Here is a 21,732-nt window from a genome sequence, read left to right as displayed (position 1 = left end):
AATTATTTCATTGCATACCTGCTGCCCCTTTGACTTTGTTGGAAGTCTGAAGAGTAAGTGATAAAGGTAGAACAATTAGGATTAAGTGGAAAGCATTGGTTATTAAGACCAACCTGAAATTCTCCATTATATGAAAGTGCCATCTTTTGCAGAGTGGTTCAGAGGTAAAGTTCACTGCAGCAACTCCTTAAACATTTACTGTAACATTTGCAATGCAAACAAGCTTAGACTTCATAGCCATCAATCCTCTGCCTTCCTCCATGCTGTCTCTGGTGTAGTGTGCGTACTTGCAAATATCCAGTGTTACTCACTGTTGCCTAACACCACTTCTGCTTTCTCTTTTGTAATAAAAAGATTTTATTACAGATAATTTCTTAGTGCTTTCCAGTAGACCTAGAAATACTCAAAATTGCAGTTTATAAAAATATTTCAAGTTCAGCTTTCTTAATAATTACTTGTAGAATGGTGACTGCCTGACTGCCCTGGGAATGAGAGGAGGAAGCAGTTGTCCGCTCGGGCAAGAGACAGTAAGTATTATGTAATTTTTTTCAGTGCTTTCTACACCTGTTGCACTGTATCTGTGCTTTTGAAAGCACTTGTTTGGTTTGTTTTTTGTTTGGTTTAGCATGATCTCATGGAATTATTGCCTTTTTTTTTTAAATGCCTTAGATCATAGAATACAATCGTAGAATCAACAAGGTTGGAAAAGACCTCAAAGATCATCAAGTCCAACCTGTCACCCAAGACCTCATGACTACTAAACCATGGCTAACTATATTGTAGTTTTTACAGATGTGTTCAAAACCAGCACAGCCACATTACTGCTGCTTTTATATCACTTCTGAAAAATCCAGTTTTGTAAATGTTCCTGAATATCAGTGTCATTACTTATTTGCTTTGTGCTTGAGCTTAGAGCAAGGCAGAACTTACCATATGTCTGAATGTCACAACAGGAGAAGTTATATTGCTTTGGGCGTAATTGTGAGTGTTTTACATTCTTGTTTGGGCCTGAGGTGCATTTCTTGTATGTATGGTCATTTTCTGATCATATGTCTCCAGAGAATATAATAGCAATTTCTACATTTCATTTAAATTGTTAGGCTTGCTAAACCAGTTGTATTACAAGGCACATTGGTATTTTAATGTTTTATTTCTGGGAGACAGACAGTGGGACTTGCTCAATTGGTTTGAGCTGTTTGTTGGCAGCGTTTCCCATTACTGAATTTTGGGATTTTTTTTTTCCAAACAACAATAAAAATAAAAATTGGAATTGTTAGGGTTGGAAGGAACCTCAAAGATCATCGAGTTCCACCCTCCCGCGCCATGGGCAGGGACACCTCACATTAGATCAGGTTGCTCAGAGCCGCATTCAGCCTGGCCTTAAAAACTTCCAGGGATGGGGCTTCCACCAGCTCCCTGGGCAACCTTTTTCAGTGTCTCACCACCCTCATGGGGAAGAATTTCTTCCTGACTGAATCTACCCACTTGTAGTTTTGCTCCATAATCACACCAGATCTTACAAAAGACAATGCAAAAAGGAGTATTTGTTGTTCTGCCTCTCATTATTTTTCATGCTGTCGAATAATCAATGTTACCTTTGGGGTGTTTTTCTTCTTTAAACTTAAGTGACCTCATGATTTTCATAGTTCTGCTAAGGAAACTCTTGTCACTTAACTGAAGTGGGCACTGGTAGAGCACCCCTTGTTGGACATAATCATGTGAGCTTCCTTTTCTGTATTGTTTCTCTATGGTACTCATTAGTATATTTGAGTTTGGTTCTGTTCTATAGATACTATTTGTATATTGTCAGCATCTGTAATTACTGTATTAGCTTTCCTAATGCAGAGAGGAGAGCTATGCTAAAGGATATTTCATTGTTTCACCGCTTTATGAATGCATGTTTGCATTGGTGAATTTCCCAGCTACTGAGAACTATGCTCATAAAAATTTTTGGATGATGACCACCTCACAAATTACATAATAGAATTTGCAATGCTAGAATCATTTCCATCTTTTGTCACTCATAACTGATGTAATCCACTTGATTGCTCATAGGGAATTAGGAAAAAAACAAGTGACATTGTCAGTATTTTTACACACAGCTCTCAGATGATCTTACTCAAAAGAGAAACAAAAATATGAAAAGCACTGCACAGTTCAGCAGTCTTAGGATTTCAATGTGTGCATGAGTAATATAAAAAGGAAGTTTTTTTTCTCCAGGTCCCCATCTTCATAATAACTTTGCTGTCTCCATCAGTCACCTGTAACCTCCTAACGATCCCTGTTTCTGACCTCAGAATTTCATAGAGATATCTGAGGTGAAGATGATAGGTAGGGAAGCTGTGTTCATTGTGTAAAATAGGTCATAATTATGCTCTTATGATGAGGAAAGTGAGCAATTCCCTTATTGCTAGAGTTCACTTGTTTTCAGTCTTCTATGAGTCCCTCAGGTCAGATTTTTGTTTGTAGGGCAATATTTGGATGTTCAGTGATTAAATCAGGTTTCTGGTGATGTCTTTATGGAATCACAGAATGCCAGGTTGGAAGGAACCCCAAGGATCAGCTACCTTCTTGTAGTATGCATGGTGCTGACTGCTGCTAGTACTTTTTTCCAGAAAGGTAGAGATGCTCTGTGTTTCACAGGCAAATGGGTTTATTATGTGAAGTGGAATGTAAATGTATTTTTGGCAGGTATTTGTAAAATTGTGTATGTAAATCCTTGTTGCTTCAGAAAACATTAATAATAATTTCCTTCAGTAAAGCTGTCATGCTGCTGGAGTATTTATTCAAACACATATGCTTCATGAGCACACACAGAATGGGATCTGAAGGTGGTGTAACAATTCTGAGAAAGTGAATATATGAAGGCTGTTTTTTTTTTTCTCTTCCCTTTGCTTCCCAAGTAAATTGCTTATAAAACTAACAGCTGCTGTTTTGAAGCTAATCTTAGTGAATTGAATGTTCTTAACCATTTCTACAATCCCACAGTCCTTTATCTTGCCTCTCCTGCTGCTTTCCCACCACCCCTGATCCCATTAGCAAAACTTGAGACAGCCTCAGCTTTTACCAAAGTGCAGCTTTGGTTTCAGCTGCTTTTCTGCAAGAGGAAGTGAATGTTGCGCTTTTTTCTCTGTGGCATGGTTGTGATAAAGCTGTGGTGCTCTTATCTCTCTTTTAGGTAGTGGCTCTTTATGACTACACAGCGCATCGATCAGATGAGCTAACCATCCATCGCAGTGACATTATCCAAGTGTTATACAAAGATAATGATAACTGGTGGTTTGGCAGCCTAGCAAATGGACAGCAAGGCTATTTTCCAGCTAATTATGTGGCTGGTGAAAGTAAGTTTACTGCTGTCTTCCTGGTATACCAGTGTGGGTTTAACTGATGGTCCAAGATTTTACTGTGCTGTACTGTTTATTGTTCTGAAGGTACGAATTTATGTAGCACACAAATGGTATGGTGCTGACTTACTGTGATGCAGAAACTGTATAATGTTAGCTAAGCACTTAGCAAGTTAACATAGCAGGCTGAGGAAGGTACTGGCACATAGTTAAACATTCCAGTTTATATAGTAATAGCTTAATTATCAATCAAGTGGATTGATTCCTTGTCTCTTCTTACATATAGCCACCTAGCTCATGCCCTGCTTTGGCAGTGTTCTAGGACACATCAAAACATTTCACAGACATCTTAGGTTGCTATTAGGCAGTCTCTGTTAGGTCTAACTGGTCACTGCTGTAAAAGCTCTCGATTTTCCCCTCAGTCTAATGGAGAATACCGAGTTCCCCAGAAGTGGACTTCAGTGTGAAGTTTTAAAAGAACACTAATGGTTAACTCTCATATCTGGGCATTGAACTTGCTACCAGGTGTTTACCAATGTTAACCCAATATTTCTCAAGATATTTCCCTCCATTTTCTAGTTCCTCCCTCTGTGTTTCCCTCTGTATTTTTCCTCTTTCTTAAAAAAAACTTGGTTGTAGCACTATGGTAGCCTGATGGTGATAATTAAAATCAGTTAATTAATGCTCTTCCTCTCTGTTCTCCACTTGCACATCCTGTGCATTTTCTCCTTCCTTAATTCCTTGCAAAATTAGCCAAAGAGCAGTCTTTAGGAAGGCTCTTCAGTGATGATCTGTTGTTCTTAAAAATAAAACAAAAGTTCTGAGAGCATTATCCAACTGTGCAAAAAAACCATTGGTATGCAATTTGTTGTTTCAGTTGGTGACCATCCTTCTACTGAATCCAAAGAAACGCATATGACACATTTGTCAAGTGTCAGCTGCACTGCTGCCAGTATGCAATTTGTTCTTAGTCATGTAAACATTTGGTTGTTTTTGTATAGCAACCTATGTTATAAATGGTCTCTATATAAATCACATTTAAAGCTAACTAATATGAATAAAATTTAGTGAGCACATTTTGATAAACTCTCACATAAAATTTCTCCTCAGACACTTCTCACTGATTTCAGTTTACATCCCATTTTTGATAGTTTTTGATAGTCACATAAAGTACATACTTCCAGTAATTCTTTCATGACTCTTTTATAATGGTGAATTATGGATCCTGTTTTCAGAAGAATATGAAGAACAACCTTCAGGATTAGTACCAGATTCTGCTCCTCTCCTACCTGAAGGACCAACAGAAGCAGAGGAGGGTTCTTCAACACTACATAAGGTAGTAACTTGAGAAGGAAGTATTCTGTAAATAGTGGTGGAATATGTCTTTTGTGTGCTGGGTGGCCTGTATTAATTCTCATTCCTTTTGGAAGAATTTCTTATGTATAAGCCTCATTCCAGGTAAGCAGATAGATTTTCAGCAGATATCTAGTATTTGTCTCATGTGGAAACAGCTGTTCCATCATGTGCCAATTAAATATTCTGCCTACTTTTGCACTCATTGTGATGAGTGGCAATTCTCTCACTGATTCTTTTCCAGCTACCTAACGTAAGTAGTGGTTGAATGTGGATTTGTCAAAACCTGACATACTTTTGGGTACTTAACTGCCATTCTTGGCACTGCCCACAGATCATTCAATTTTCCTGCTATTAAATTAAGGTTGTGTAGGAAAAAAAGGTGAAGTTTTTCCTCTCAAGAGTTTTCAGCCCATGTAATAATATTCTAATTATAGATATACAGTGTGATCATAAAGCCTTAGCCTAGGAGACGTGCTGCATCTAAATGTTCTTGTCAATGGATGTTTCAGTATGCAAGCTGCTGATGGGTTCTCTGATGTGAATGAGTGCGCTTGTACTCATCCTGTAGATTGCTCAGGAAGGTGGACTTCATAGTTTGAAGGAGCAAAGGGAAAGAAAAGCTTTTGTTCTGACTATCTAATATCTCTCCACTCCCACTATCTTTTTGTATTGGGTTGCAATTACATATGGCATTATGTTGGTGTTCATTTATCACATACTATACTGTATGCAGAAGATTTCCTGTTCATGTGATTATCATAGAATCATAGAATCAATAAGGTTGGAAAAGACCTCAAAGATCACCAAGTCCAACCTGTCACCCAACACCTCATGACTACTAAACCATGATTTCAAGTGCCACGTCCAATCCCTTTTTGAACACCTCCAGGGATAGAATGGAATGGAATGGAATGGAATGGAATGGAATGGAATGGAATGGAATGGAATGGAATGGAATGGAATGGAATGGAATGGAATGGAATGGAATGGAATGGAATAGAATAGAATAGAATAGAATAGAATAGAATAGAATAGAATAGAATAGACCAGGTTGGAAGAGACCTTCAAGATCATCACGTCCAACCTATCACCCAACACCACCCAATCAACTAACCCATGTAACCAAGCACCCTGTCAAGTCTCCTCCTGAACACCTCCAGTGACGGCGACTCCACCACCTCCCCGGGCAGCCCATTCCAATGGGCAATCACTCTCTCTGTGTAAAACTTCCTCCTGACCTCCAGCCTGAACCTCCCCTGGTGCAGCCTGAGACTGTGTCCTCTTGTTCTGGTGCTGGCTGCCTGGGAGAAGAGACCAACCTCTGCCTGTTTACAACCTCCCTTCAGGTAGTTGTAGAGAGCAATAAGGTCACCCCTGAGTCTCCTCCTCTCCAGGCTAAGCAGCCCCAGCTCCCTCAGCCTCTCCTCATAGGGCTTGTGTTCCAAGCCCCTCACCAACTTCGTTGCCCTTCTCTGGACTCGTTCCAGCAAGTCAACATCCTTCCTAAACTGAGGGGCCCAGAACTGGACACAGTACTCGAGGTGTGGCCTAACCAGTGCAGTGTACAGGGGCAGAATGACCTCCCTGCTCCTGCTGGCCACACTGTTCTTAATGCAGGCCAGGATGCCATTGGCCCTCTTGGCTGCCTGGGCACACTGGTGACTCCACCACCTCCCTGGGCAGCCCGTTCCAATGGCCAACAACTCTTCCTGTGAGCAGTGAGAATATGCTATGTACAGAATAAAAAAAAACCCAGCAACTAACTTTCTTTTTTGGTCAAGGGAAAAAATTGGGGGTTGATTTCTGAGTTTGATTGGGGTTTTTTGTTTTTTTGAGGGTTTTGTTTTATTATTTGTCTGATTTTATTTTTTTCAGATCTTTAGAGATATTGCTATGTGCAGAGCAGGCCAAATGGCTCTCACTTCTCCAGAAAAAGCACAGATTAGAAACTTTGCATAGCTCATGTTCCCCTTCTTTGAAGACTGCTGATTATCTTAAAACATGAAATACTTTGTAAGCAAAAGAAATCAAAAAAATAGTAGTCGTCCAATAACTGCTGAAGTTTAATTCATTTTTAATTACAAAGTGTCTGTATCCTTCTTAAATGTGATTTCCACAGCTGTTGATTTAGTCAGATGGTACTAATATAAATACTTCAAAATTTGTTTTCAGATTTCTTCCAAATTGCTTGACTTTTCCATGTACTTTTCTACAATTGAGTCTAATGTTTTGTCTGATTTGCAGGACTCAAAAGAGATGCTGTGTTGCTTAGTTACAATTCTTCTCTTTTTTTTTCTTCAGGTGATTTATCTAATCTTAGCTGCATAATATATATTCCAGTGCTCAAGGTTAAAACACTCAAAATTACTTCTGTTACGCTTTCTTTTTTTTGTGTAGCTTTTGTTTTTCATAGGTGAACAGAGAGAGACAGCATTTAATAAATTGAGTACAGATTGCTCACTTGTTAGCCTTGCTGAAACCGGCTGTCTCGTTGAAGCCAATTGCTATAAATCAAGTTACTAAGTGTTTTGCTTCTAACTATACTTGAAAAACAGAATTCATCACTCCACCAAGTGGTAATAATTAATCTGAAGTATCTTTTACCTCGCTGTAGTGAGAAATTCCTAGCCAAACCATTGTGCATGACAGACAAGTGTGCATTACTTCTGCATGCTCCTGTAAAGGCAGACTGCAACAAATACAGGGAAAAAAATTGCAACATTACTGGAAAGCCTGGGGATTTCTTTCATGTTGCTAGAGGCAAGGAGGGTATCCCAGAGGGATTATGTTGCTATAGTCCTCCAGTTTCACTTATACCTGCATTAGAGAAGGGAAAGGTGCTGAGATGTATACTGTCATAAAAGACTTGATCATTTTCATGGGGACATCTTATTTCCTGTTTTCATATAGCAGGAATCTAGTTGGTTAACTGGATCAAAGTGCTGTTGTGTGCACCAGCTAGTGTTACTAGAATGTACAGCTGGTATTTGTTATTCACCTTTGTGAGAATTAGTCTTGATCACTTGTATTTTCCCAAGGGCCTGTGGTTGACATATTTTTCTAACAATAGAACTAACTAGTAGCACTTTTTTTTATTAAAACTCAATTATAATAATTTTTCATTAAAATAGTCTGTACAGTGGTTCTTCTGCCACTTCAAATTAAATTGACTGCATTTTTTAATAATTCACTTGTAATAGGCTAAATAATACATAGATATTCAAAAGACACAGTGTGTACAGTAACAGTGCAAAACCAAGCAAATATGTTGCTTTTTATCTCACACAGCATCCAAGGACAATACAAAATCAGCTAGAGTCCAGAGAAAAGTAATGAATCATTGACAAGTCTTGGGAAAAATTATATAACAGGGTATGCTGATTGACAGGTGCCTAAACATGAGCCAGCAGTGTGCCCAGGTGGCCAAGAGGGCCAATGGCATCCTGGCCTGCATTAGGAATAGTGTGGCCAGCAGGAGCAGTGAAGTCATTGTGCCCCTGTACTCTGCATTAGTTAGGCCACACCTTGAGTACTGTGTCCAGTTCTGGGCCCCTCAGTTTAAGAAGGGCGTTGAGACACTTGAACGTGTCCGGAGAAGGGCAACAGGGCTGGTGAGAGGCCGTGAGCACAAGCCCTATGAGGAGAGGCTGAGGGATCAGGGATTGTTTAGTCTGGAGAAGAGGAGGCTCAGGGGTGACCTCATTGCCCTCTACAACTACCTGAAAGGTTGTTGTAGCCAGGAAAAGTTGGTCTCTTCTCCCAGGCAACCAGCACCAGAACAAGAGGACACAGTCTCAAGCTGCACCAGGGGAAGTTTAGGCTCGAGGTGAGGAGAAAGTTCTTCACTAAGAGAGTCATTCGTCATTGGAATGGGCTGCCCAGGGAGGTCACCATCCCTGGAGGTGTTCAAGAGGAGACTGAACATGGCGCTTGGTGCCATGGTCTAGTCATGAGGTCTGTGGTAACAGATTGGACTCGATGATCCTCGAGGTCTCTTCCAACCTTAGTGATACTGTGATACTTACAAGATATATTATAAGAGGGTATACTTACAAGCAAAGAATAGGCAGTGACAAGAGTGTAGAAAAGAGTACCTGGTGTAGAAAAGTGAGCTGGGTGCATCCTTACTTTCCCCCTTTTTTTGTTGTATTCAGCTTCTGCTTTTAACCAAGTTCAGGGCACACTAGGCTGGAATGGACTCCAGCTAAATACTGGTAGAAGAAAATCTTTGTTAAACCTACCTACTACAAGTCAAAAGTAAGCTTAGATTTAGTTTTTTTTTCACTCACACATTTTAGGCTGAGATCCCCAAAATACCTGAATGATTGGGAAACACAAATCAGGCTGTTTTGTTGTGGGTTTGAATTTCAAGTTGCGAAGAAGACAGTGAGCTGAATCAAAGGATGAATCAAATCTCAGTGTAAGACTTGCGATGCCTTGAAACGCAGCGGCTTTCCAAAAGCTACAGAGCGCCACACAGACGAAACAAATTGTCATTCAGCTGTGATGATGCAGGAAAGTTCTACAGCATTTTGGCTTTAGGCAACACCTGATTCTTTTGAGACAAAACTGCTGAGACGACCACTGAGGGGGCTGATCGGTTATGGCAGTTCCTGTGTTGCAGCAGTGACACAGCAACTTTTCTTCCTATTCCTTCCTTTCTTTTCATTTTTTTCAGTATAAGAGCTGATGAAAGGAAATTTCTTTTACATGAGAAATAAGGTAAATCATTATTTTGTAATGCCTTATGGAGGGGGGGTGGTATTTGCTTTGGCAGAAAATTGAGCTGCCTTCCCCCTCCCCTCTTTATTGGTTTTTCAAATCCAAACATTATTTATTGAACAATTAAGTTGTTGCTTAAGTTGTTCCCATGAGCAGGAAGTGCATAAGACCCTTAATGGGAAGGTCGTGAGTTCAAGCCTGCAGTGGGCAGTAGTGTCCTCCCTACTCTAGTCATGAGATCTGTGGTGACAGGTTGGACTCGATGATCTTTGAGGTCTCTTCCAACCTTAGGAATACTGAAGTACAGGAAGATCCAACTTGCATTTTTTGGTTGTGTTTGGGTTTTGGCCACAAGCATGTTTTCCCAAATACTGAGTTATGCACAGGTCTGCTACATAGACTGTTCTTCCTAGTTGGTTTTTTTGCTGGGGAGTACTGAAGCTCATAATGTTAAGACTTCAAAACACAATTACTTTGAAAACCATCGCAGTAGTTACTTTTAAGAGCTTGCTACAATATGAGGCTAAATAGGGCACTTAAAATGTAGAATACTAATGGTGTTTTAATTACTGATAATACCAGATAGTCTAATGAAAAATAGTTTTCCATATCTAGGTGAGCATCAGAATTTTATGGTGAGTGAATAAAATGGAATCATTAACATTAGAAGAGGGTGTAGTGCTCAAGATCCAATATTAATCTTTGCAAATAATAATTAAGGAAAAAAGTTGTAGTTCAAAGAAGCTAGTTTCAAAATACTTTCTACCATCAGCTTTGCATTCATAACATAATCATTTTATGCAAACCTTGTTTTCCTGCCTTATGAGTTACTTAACTTCTGACCCACAGAATTAGGTCACAGTCATCTTTAATTACAACATACATCTAAACTGCCAATAGAAATTTCATGGAGTGAAGTTCTTGCTGCACTGATGAAGAATCCCAAGAAATTGAGGTGGGCCTGTAACCTGGGTGCTCCAGTGAATGTGGTGTTTTCAGGTTCCTTAAATGAGGGCAGAAAACACAGGAATTCAGGAAAGGGTTCTGATAGAAAACAGAATGTGGGTTTTGCAAAATTTTGGTGCATCAGAGGCAAAGTCAAGGCCATGTCCTCTCTGCCTGTGGCTCTCTCATTCACAGACATAGCATGTGCTTACTTTTACCACTGACTTAGTCTCAAGTTTATTACTGTATTAACAAGGATTTTGTATGTGAAGTGGAAGACTTTTTTTTGCTTCTTCATAGTCCCACCAATGTTAGATTATTATACTCTAATAGGCTGACTCCTGCTTAGACTAATCCAGCAATCTCTGTGTTTTCAACAGACTCTTTCTAGTGACTAATGTTTGAGTATGGCTGTTGTGGGCAGTGTGCTTATATTAATTTAGTAAGCCAATGGCAGTTTGACCTTGTTTCTTCTAAGTCAGCAGAACAATGCTATTAAGCTAATAAAATAATGCTAGATAGCAGGACTGCAGGACCAGGACAAAAAAGCTCAAATTTCATTCAACTGCTGACATTGGGTAGACATATTTTTTTAATTAATTATGTTTATAATTTAAGAGAGTAATTAAACTAGTCATGACCTAGAACTGATGCTTGGGAGATACAGGTTCTGGTTCCAGTATGATCTTCATTGGAGCATGCCAAGACACTTTTCATTGGTGCCTCACTTCATCCTGATTTAAAGCTGGACATTAGTACTTGAATGCTAAGTTTTATTATGGTCAAGAAGGGGAATGCTACATCTTATTCATTAGGGCTTTGAAATATGTGATGCAGAAGTTTAGTGTCTGAAAATAGGGCTGAAAATGAAGTATTTTCATTCCATTTTGAAGCACTGAAACTAGTGATAAAAAGAACTGTTGTGAAGCGCCCCACTGTTTTCTCTTCATTTGATATGAGGTCACACAAAATGAACAACTGGCAGACTGGAGTCAAGAACTGGGGTTTTTGGTTGTTGTTTTTTTAATTCTATATTGCTTGCAGAAAGCTCTTGTTGACTTTGTGGTTAGTTTTTTGAGATGCAGTTGTTAGACACTCCAGAGCTGCTGAATGATTCTCCCTTCCTCACGTTGCTCATTTTTAACTGGAGTTTGAGAGAGAGTAGTGTGTGTAACTGTTTCTGGGAGCAATTCAGGCTGATAGCAAAACATTAAGCGTCTTATTTACAAGCAGATTGAGCATCTCTGTGCTTGGCAGAACTGGATGGTCTGATATTTTTAACACTAAGGCTATTTGAGCTATTCAGAAACAATATAGTAGGTTTTGCTTTAGGCTGGACATGAATCTGAAATTCAACTGTCAAAAAGTTGTAAACATGGGCTGAGTTAGTTTCAAGCCTATCCTTCTCCCATTGTGATGCTTTGTCTATGAACCTACAATGTGCTGCACTGTTTTCCACAGTTGTTCTTCTCAGCTGTGGTGCTCTGGAGGCTTGATGTTCATAGCTGGATGTATGGTGTATGCCTGCTTCCAGCAGAGCAAATTTTGAGCGAAGCATAAGGCCTATCAGTTATGTTGGCTTCTGCCCTCCATGAAAATGAAACTGAATGGGTAGTTACTAGGTACTTGTGAACTGAGTGTAAGACTGTAGGGAAAATAATTTGTCCCTGAAGACAATAAACTCAGGAAGGACTTTCACATTTCCTGTGTGAGACCTCATTATAGAGGGAGTGAGTTGCATAGAGAGCCACTAATAGCATTGGAAATTAGAGAATTTACTTAAATTCTTCCAGGTTTGAAGTTTGTTGTTTGGTGGTTTGGCTTTTTGGTGGTTTGTTTGTTGGGTTTGGGGTGGGTTTTTTTTTTTGGGGGGGAGCGTTGCTGGGCTTTTTAGTCCTAAATTATAGTTGCCTGGACTGATTTGAACTGGGCTTATAAAATAGGTTTCTCCTGTGAAAACTCTGCTGTAAGATAGCTTTTTAGCACTCTCTCTTTAATTACGTAGTAGCCAAAATAATTCATTACAGACAATATGTATTTTAAGCTGCTTTCAGGCAGATTCATAACCTTCTGCTTCTACACATACCTGAAAAGTGTCTTTTATTTGCAAGTAGCTTCCTTTTTTTTTTTTGTCCTCCCCTTTCTTTATTTTTTTTCAAAGCAGGGTACTGTTTCCTTGTTTGTAACCACATAGGACTTAACATTTTATGGCTGATAGACACTCTTTTTCAAAAGAGGTATATTCTCTCCTTATTCAGGAAGCTGGTGGGTTTTCTATGTATGTGTGTTGGCCCCATTGTATGTCTTCGTTTTACCTTCCTGCTTTTTTATTTCCCCCCTCTCTTTTACAGATGTCACCAGTCACCAGCAAGTCAAGGGACCTAAAATGCAGTTTGGAGCGTGACACAAATGAAGACTCACCTGCTACACAGTAAGCAAGGCATACTTAAAACAATTTTCTGTGTTACTTCAAATTTCATAAGCAACACTAAATTGGGTGTAAGTACTGATGTGCATGAGGGTAGGAAGGCTCTGCAAAGGGATCTGGACAGGCTGGTTCAGTGGTCCAAGGTCAGTGGTGTGAGGTTTAACGAGGCCAAGTGCCAGGCACTGCACTTGGGTCACAACAACCCCATGCAACTCTACAGACTTGAAGGAACGGGGCTGGAAAGTTGCCCAGCAGAAAAGGACCTGGGGATTCTGGCTGATAACCATTTGAAATGTGCCAGCTGTGTGCTTGGGTGGTCAAGAAGACAAACAGCATCCTGCCCTGTATCAGGTGTGGCCAGCAGGAGGAGGGAAGTGATTGTGCCCTTGTACTCTGCCCTGGTGATGCTGGACCTTGAGTAATGTGTTCAGTTTTTCCCCCCTCTCTACAAGAAGGACATTTTGGTGCTGGAGCATGTCTAGAGAAGGGCAGTGAAGCTGATGAAGGGCCCGGAGAACAAGTCTCATGAGGAGCAGCTGAGGGATTGTTAGTCTGGAGAAGAGGAGGCTGAGAAGAGACCTTATTGCTCTCTACAACTACCTGAAAGGAGGTTGTAGTGAAGTGGGGGCAAGTCCCTTCTCCCTAGTATCAAGTGATAGAACTTTTTTACAAAATCAATGTTTTTAGAAAGCAAATGAGTATTTCAGGTTGGGTGAGGCCTTGAGCAGCTGAGTCTAGCTGAGAGGCAGCCATGCCCATGGTGGGGAGGTTGGAGTAAAAGATCTCTGAGGTCACATCCAACCTAAGCCATTCTATGATTCTGTGGACTAAAGGAAATGGCCAGGAGAGGTTGAGATCAGATATTATGAAAACTTGTTTTACTGAAAGGGTGGTCAGGCTTTGGAGTGGGTTGTCCAGGGAAGTGATGGAGTCACTGTCCCTAGAGGTGTTAAAAAAATGTGTAGACGTCACACTCTGGGACATGATTTAATGGCCATGGTGGCAATTAGGTCAACAGTTGGACTCAATGATCCTTCAGGTCTTTTCCAACCAAAACAATTCTATGGTTCTACATCTGCTGTTAAAAAAAACTGGGAGAAATGTTGTCAGGGTTACTTTTTTCTAGCACACAAAGCAAGAAGTTAGTTTTAGGATAATCATTCCAAAAGTACTTCACACAGGAAACATGAAGGAATCATCGAATGGCTTAGGTTGGAAGGGACCTTATTGATCATCTACTCCAACCTCCCTGCCATGGCCAGGGATGCCTCACAACTAGACTCAGTTGCTCAAAGCCTTATCTAACCTGGCCTTGAACACCCTTAGGCAGGAGACATCCACAACCTCCTTGGGCAACCTGTTCCAGAGTCCCTCCACCCTTGTACTGAAGAACTTCTTCCTGAGATCCAGTGTAACCCTACTCTCCCTCGGCTTCACACCATCCCCCCTTGTCCTATTGCTAGACATCTTTACAAGTCCCTCTCCAGCCTTCAAGTCAGCTCCCTTGAGGTATTGGAAGGCAGCTCTAAGATCCCCTCAGAGTCCTCCCTTCTCTAGGCTGAACAACCCCAGCTCCTTTAGCCTATCCTCACAGCAGAGGTTTTTCAGACCTTGGATCATCTTTGTGGCCCTCCTCTGGACTCATTCCAGCAGCTCTGTGTCCTCCTTATGATGGAGACACCAGAACCAGACACAGTATTCAAGATGGGGTGTCACAAGAGCAGTGGAAAGGGGAAGAATCACATCTCTTGGCCACACTCCTCTTGGTGCAGCCCAGAATGCATCATAGAATTATAGAGGCGTAGAATTATGGAACATTAGGAGTTGGAAAGGACCTCCAGAGATCATCAAGTCCAACCCCCCTGCCAAAGCAGGATCACCTAGGGTGGGCTGCACAGGAATGCATCCAGGTGGGTTTTGAAAGTCTCCAGAAGAGACTCCACAACCTCTCTGGGCAGCCTGTTCCAGTGCTCCCTCACCTTTACTGTGAAGGAAATAACAGTTTGTGTGTGTCTATATAGACACACATATGTACTCTCTCCCCAGGAAGAGCAAGCATATAAGAAGAATCAAACCTCAGGGATGTGGGATTGCCCTCTGTCATCCATCAGCTGTGTGTATTAGGCTTTATTGCTGCAAACTGCAATCTGGTTTTGCACCTTCTAAAAATTAACTGCTGTCAATGACAGAAGTTTGTCCTGTAGTGAGAAGACAACATTTGCTAAAAGGTTGTATGTGTTCATTGTGTGAAAGCTGCAAACAGATAACATCTCAAGATTTTAAACAAGAGCTTCCACCATGTATTACCTATTGCAACCATTCAGACTTCAAGAAACACATCTGAAAATACTTCCTGTGTTTGCCATTGCAGGTATCTGTCATCTAAGCAGTTGTTTCACCGATCATTTTCCAGAGTGGTCCCCTCCCCATCTAATTAATCTGCACATGTACAGTGTAGATGCAGATACATATCTAATTTTAGCTTACCTTTGTATCTTCGTTTTCTATCTCAAGCTAGATCTAGATCTGAAAATAAATTGTGAGTGGAAAGTTTAACCCTCCTGATGATGAGGAGTGGGCCATGTAACTACACATGGGCAGAATTCAGCATTGAATTTTGGACATAACTATTCTGATAGCATAGGCATTAAGGAAGTTCCTTAAAAGCACAGTTACTGTGGTGGTTGGAACAGTATTTTAGAAGCCAGTATCAAAAGTTTGGTGTAATTCAACTCATTAATAGCACCTCAGGAAAGGATTTATTTGGAGTGGCCTTTCCAGGACATCCAGTGAAGAATGTGGGACCACAGATTTAAACTGTGGAATCACAAATTATTTGATCAAATTAAAGATTTTTGAGTCACATCAAATGAGAAATATTCATTTTAAGGGAAACTAAGGCTGTCCTTAGAATAGGTCACACTGCAGAAAGAGAGCCCCAAAACCACTTCAGTTACATTTCAAAATGTGACAAGATACCGTCACTGAAATGTACTCCCACCTCCTGAACTAGCAGGAGCATCATGGAAATGCCATTCTGAAGTCATGCTTCATGTCACTGCTGCCCTGTCTTGGCAAAGAGCAGTGTGGCAAAGCCTCATTCACAAGCTTTCAAGACACTGAGCCATTTACACCTGATAATTAGTGAGGGAGAGTGAAAGATACCATGAGGTAACATTTGGTGCTGAGGGACAGCCTTGTCAAGGGAGAGCCAAATTGAAAGGGAGCCAGACAGACATGTCAGTCCTCCTTGGTGCTGTATTTTCCATCCATGTACAAGGACATTGTAGACTTTCCTATGTTTTTGCTGCATTTTTTTCCCGGCGCTTGTGTATTGCCTGACATGGAGAGAGCAGGTTTCACTGCACGCTTTAAGGTCAGGATGCAAATCTGAGTGATGGATTTCCTTGATCTTAAAGCTTGAATCTGAAAGTATGCACTTGCCAAGCTCTTCCATGGACTAGAACGTAATGAAATGTGATTCACTTGTCTTTGCAATCGTAGCAGTGACTGCATGTAGTGAGTCTGTCTTTGGAAAAGGCTAGAAGTGTTTGCCCTGGAATAGTAATGGTCAGATATTATTTCTCAGTGCAAACATTATCTCCTAAGATACATTCTTACTGTACAGTTTTGGTGAGCTACACTAGGTAGTGCTCTCTGCATAAATTTACAAGTGATTTTGCACAAGACCAAGCTGAACACTCAGATTGATTGATTGGGAATTGTATGACTGATTAATTACAATTTTCTACCCCAGATTCCTGATGCAGCAATACTTCTCAAATTCTTCCAGGAATCCTAGTGCAGAGGGTCGTAAACTCCACAACCTTTTCCTTAGGTTGTTCCAGTATTAGAGCTGCAGCAGTTCTTGCATTCATTTCATGCATTCATTGAATACACAATTTACCTTAGAAAAAATCCAAACTACAGGTAGATAGTCATCAGTGCATTAGCAAGGCTGATGTGTAAACATTTTCATCTGCCATGAGTATATTAGAACAGCATTGCCAGCAAAAATGCTCTTTCCCTTATTGGGGACAAACTGCACCTGGGAAAGAACAACCCCATCTATGAAGAGCATTAAAGGGGAAAAGGACCTGGGGGTCCTAATGGATGGAGGGTTGACCATGAGCCAGCAGTGTGCTCTTGGTGGCCAAGGCGACCAATGCCATTCTGGGGTGTATTAGAAGGGGTGTGGTTAGTAGATTTAGAGAGGTTCTCTTCCTCCTCTGCCCAGAAGAGGCTGCATCTGGGTCCTTCAGTTCAAGAAGGACAGGGAACTGCTTGGAAGAGTCTAGTGCAGAGCCACAGAAACGATGAAGGGAGTGAAACATCTTCCTTGTGAGGAGAGAGTGAGGGAGCTGGGGTTCTTTAGCTTGGAGAAGAGGAGACTGTGAGGTGACCTCATTCATGTTTATAAATATGTAAAGGGTGAGTGCCAAGAGGATGGAGTCAGGCTCTTCTTGATGATGCCCAGTGGTAGGATAAGGGGCAATGGGTGAAAGTTGAGACATAGGAAGTTCCATGGAAACAGAAGGAAAACGTTTTTTCTCTGTGAGGTTGATGGAACATTGGAACAGGCTGCCCAGAGGGGTCATGGAGTCTCCCTCTCCGGATTTATTCAAGACCCATCTGAATGTGTTCCAGTGTGATCTGGTACAGATGATCCTGCTCTGGCAGGGGGGTTGGACTAGATGATCTTTCTGGCCCTTAACATTCTGTGATCTCATTACATACTTTAATCTTGGTTCATCAACTAATTTATGTGTTCTCATCAGCATTGAGCGTAACAGTTCTGGTTACAAACCAAGACCCCTTTGGGCAAGGCATAATGCAAATTTTGAGCAAAGACAGTACCTGCCCTTGAAAGTTTACAGTTGAAATATTATTATGTATTGATAGGTAAATAAAGTTACAGCTCCTGCCAAGAGTGGGAATTCATGGTAGAAGTAGTGTAACATCTGCATAATCCCTGGCATCATCTCCAAGGCTAGTCTAATTCCCTTGTTAAAGACACTAACTAGGAAAGATGCAGGAGCTTGAGTGATGATTTTGGCATTGTATGAAGTCTGATAAGCATAAATAGCCCTTAGAGTGGCTACTAACTCTGTAAATCTGTCATAGTCAGGTAAATTAAAATGGAAAAACCTATTTTATGCACTTGCCTACCTGTCTTATTCTTCTTGAATAAAAATAAATCACAAATCTCTCTTTAATTGCAAGTATTTTGATGTTTGAGTTTAGGAAATGATGGGGGCGAAAGTACAATGGCTTTTATGGGAGGAGGAGATTGGTAATTTCTATGTTTTAGTTATATCTATTGACTACTGATTAAGAATAGAATAGAATTTCATCCTAACATCCAACCTAAACCTCCCCTGGGGTAAGACTGTGACTGTGTCCTCTTGTTCTCATGCTGGCTGCCTGGGAGAAGAGACCAACCTCTGCCTGTCTACAACCTCCCTTCAGGTAGAGAGCAATAAGGTCACCCCTGAGCCTCCTCTTCTCCAGGCTAAGCAACCCCAGCTCCCTCAGCCTCTCCTCACAGGGCTTGTGTTCCAAACCCCTCACCAACTTCGTTGCCCTTCTCTGGACTCGTTCCAGCAAGTCAACATCCTTCCTAAACTGAGGGGCCCAGACCTGGACACAGTACTCGAGGTGTGGCCTAACCAGTGCAGTGTACAGGGGCAGAATGACCTCCCTGCTCTTGCTGCCCACACTGTTCTTGATGCAGGCCAGGATGCCATTGGCCCTCCTGGCTGCCTGGGCACACTGCAGGCTCATGTTCATCCTACCATTGACCAGCACCCCCAGGTCCCTCTCTGCCTGGCCACTCTCCGGCCACTCTCCAGCCACTCTGACCCCAGCCTGTAGCACTGCATGGGGTTGTTGTGGCCAATGTGCAGAACCCGGCACTTGGATGTGTTAAATCTCATGCTGTTGGGCTCTGCCCATCTGTCCAGCCTGTTGAGGTCCCTCTGCAAAGCCTCTCTACCCTCCAGCAGATCAACTCCTGCCCCCAGCTTGGTGTCATCAGCAAATTTACTGATGATGGACTCAATGCCCTCATCCAGATCATCAATAAAGATGTTAAAGAGCACAGGGCCCAGCACTGATCCTTGGGGCACACCACTAGTGACTGGCCGCCAGCTGGATGTGGCACCATTCACCATCACTCTCTGGGCTCGGCCATCTAGCCAGCTCCTAACCCAATGCAGTGTGCTCCCATCCAAGCCATGGGCTGATAGCTTGGCCAGGAGTTTGCTGTGGGGGATGGTGTCAAAAGCCTTGCTGAGGTCCAGGTTTTTAAAGCTGTGATCAGTTCTCTTCAAAGCAATGCTATGATAGGTGAGAAAATGGACTAGTGGAATGGTCTCTCATTTTGTCTTCATGGGTTTTCTGCCTTTGTTCTGCTGTGGAACAGTAGTTTCTGTAGCTGTTTCAGCATTATACTCAAGGGGAACAGGCAAACAATTGTTCTAACACATCAGCTGTGAGGGGAAAGTGCTCTAAATTTGGACTAACTTTGTGTTTCTTTTTACTCTTTTCATATCCACCTTCCTCTAGAGTTGAAAAGAAAAAGAAGAAAAGGATACAGAGGAATGAGAGGGGAAATCAGCACAACTTAATGGGTCTCGATACTCCTGTATCATCAGTTACCACTAACGGTGTTGAAAATGAACCTACAGCCCACAGGGTAGAATTGAAGAAGAAGAAAAAGGCAGCAAAAGGCTCAAACTTAACCACAAATGGAAAGACAAACACTGCCTTTGAGCCTGAATGCTATGATGTATAGTCATAATTTAATTCCAAATGCTGATGTGATGTTCAGCACGCACATGGAAGGCTGCAACTACAATCTCACCTCTAGGATTAGAAAGGAACAAATAAAATACTCCAATATGCAAAATGGCACCAGTTGTGACTTACAAGTGGTGTAAACCTGTTTTGATAGACTTTTGCCTCTGGGCTCCTTGAAATCAACAGAACTTGAAGGTTCAGCTCCTCATTGGACTGGTAAAATCTGAATCTGACTTTAATACTTCATGAGAACCCCACTGAAAACAACAACATTGACCACGTTATTATCTGATTACGACTGAACTTAGGCATTTCTGTAGACTGCAGATCAATCCACTGGAAGCAGAGAATCAAGTGAAAAAGTGGAGAGCAAAACAAGCCCAACCACTACATGAGTTATTAAATTAGCATTTAAAAATGTGTTGTAAGTAAAATGGAATGTTCAGGATGGTAAAATCCTAAAGGAAAATTAACATCACAGTGCACCTAAACCATCAGCTTTTTACAAAGACTTTTCCCAACATCAAATATTCACTTGGGCTACGTTTTGCAGCTCCAAAGTGAATTGTTGGAATAACCAGCTATGCAACTACACTGTCTCCAGTGGGACTACTCATGCTTACCAAGGTAAATAAATGTGGCCAATTGGAGGCAGTTGTATTTTTCAGATGAGGTTTTCTGCATGTAATAAAGATGCATTGCAGTTTTGTCAGATTTCCTGGCTGCTTTGGCAGCAGTCTTGCCAAATGCACTTTCTTGTGTCTGAATGAAATATTTCATACCCAACTGTGCTGTTTGTTTTACTTGTAGTCCTCACCCCCTCCTAAGTGTCAGTCTGTTTTTAATGAGTATTATGTTGTGAACTTTTGCTAATGACTTGACTGAATTATCTGCAGTGCTAAATAATTTATGTTTTATATTAAACAGAGCACATTCTATCTGTTAGTGCTGGTATTTTTTTCTGGTTGATGATGTCCAGTTTATTTTTACTCTGCTAAGGAAATTCCTCCTCCTCCCCTTCTGAAGCAATAAATAACATAAAATTAGAAAGCCCTTATTCAGTAGACAGGGCACTTGAGTCTATTAAAAAAAGAAGTGAGAATAACCATGTTGGGCACTGATGTGTGAAATACACCCAGATGCAGATGACTGGTTGCTGTATATTGTAATACACCCATGCCCATGTTTCAAAGCCAGAAAAATCTGCAAACTTGCTCCCTTTGAGTAAAGCGTGGCAGCGAATACTCTTCTTCCTGGCCCCACTGGTTAACTGTCCTTCACTAACAGTGCTGGCTTTGCTCTACCTACAGCATGTGTCCAGAATCCTCCCCTACAGGGGCTTTGCATATGTATGCTGGAAACTTACCAATGTCTATTTCCCCACTCAGAGGTGGTGTAAAATTATCTTTGTCCTGGGACTGCCTGCTTCAGGGAGGCTCCTAGCCTCTTACCTCTGTGCTTTTGCAATGTAATGTAATGCATCATTCTGTGCAACTTGTAGGATTTAAAGGATTTATAAAAGAGAGAAATCTCAACATTTTAATTTCCTTAACATGTCCTGGATCACATTTAAAGTAAGGGCAGAGCATGACATCAAGCTCCACGTCAGGGAGAGCTGAGCAGTAGCTAAGTTCTGGGAGCTCATTGGAAAGCATTGTAAAATGTTAATTTGGCATTGTGGACACTGAAGACAGAAATAACACTTCAGATAAACACCACAGAGAGATGGTGGTTCTAATCAAAGGCACAGCACCTCCTTTCATGCCTGCGAAGTAGGGCTCCAATTATGTTCACTGCTCTGAAGCTGAATAGAGCTGCTTTGCCACACTTTCCAAATTGAGAGGAGAGGCAGCAGTAGTGTCTTCCAAGGCACAGTTCCAAATAACAATTAAGCAGAAGGAATCAGATAAGAGCCAAACATGAAAATGCAGGGATCTGAAAATAAACTTTTCATAATGTTTTGTTGCACTTCCAATAGCTTTTGTTTTGTTTTCTTTGTGTTTTTTTTAATCTTCCTCTCTACCACATGGTTGGTTCAACACTTCTGATCCTTTATCCCATGCCACTGTGGTGCTAGATTTCTTTTTTGCATTCACTTGGCAGAAAATGACCAAAAAGATCTGATTATTTTTTTTA

The 21,732-nt window shown here is 41.2% G+C and overlaps 1 protein-coding gene across 7 annotated transcripts in view; it reads left to right on the top strand.

Moving 5' to 3' along the window:
• The window catches only part of AHI1 (Abelson helper integration site 1), a 108,739-nt gene extending 88,028 nt beyond the window's left edge, over positions 1-20,711 (top strand). For 5 of the 7 annotated variants that reach the window (XM_068149996.1, XM_068149971.1, XM_068149962.1 and 2 more), the window contains 5 exons: positions 462-527; positions 3,179-3,341; positions 4,580-4,680; positions 12,719-12,798; positions 19,363-20,711. In XM_068149996.1, the coding sequence (XP_068006097.1) occupies positions 462-527; positions 3,179-3,341; positions 4,580-4,680; positions 12,719-12,798; positions 19,363-19,591 (639 nt within the window). In that variant the 3' untranslated portion in view covers positions 19,592-20,711. The remainder of the gene's footprint in view (positions 1-461; positions 528-3,178; positions 3,342-4,579; positions 4,681-12,718; positions 12,799-19,362) is intronic. The other 2 variants (XM_068149952.1, XM_068150000.1) reach the window with 1 other exon arrangement.
• The last annotated feature ends 1,021 nt before the right edge of the window (positions 20,712-21,732 follow it).

Source organism: Melanerpes formicivorus, unplaced genomic scaffold, assembly GCF_026170545.1.
Source record: "Melanerpes formicivorus ecotype bairdi unplaced genomic scaffold, bMelFor1.0.p_v2 SCAF_2, whole genome shotgun sequence".
In the NCBI taxonomy this organism is placed as follows: Eukaryota; Metazoa; Chordata; class Aves; order Piciformes; family Picidae; genus Melanerpes; species Melanerpes formicivorus.
The sequence above is the reverse complement of the archived record's forward strand: the minus strand, read 5'-3'. Positions and strand labels throughout refer to the sequence as shown.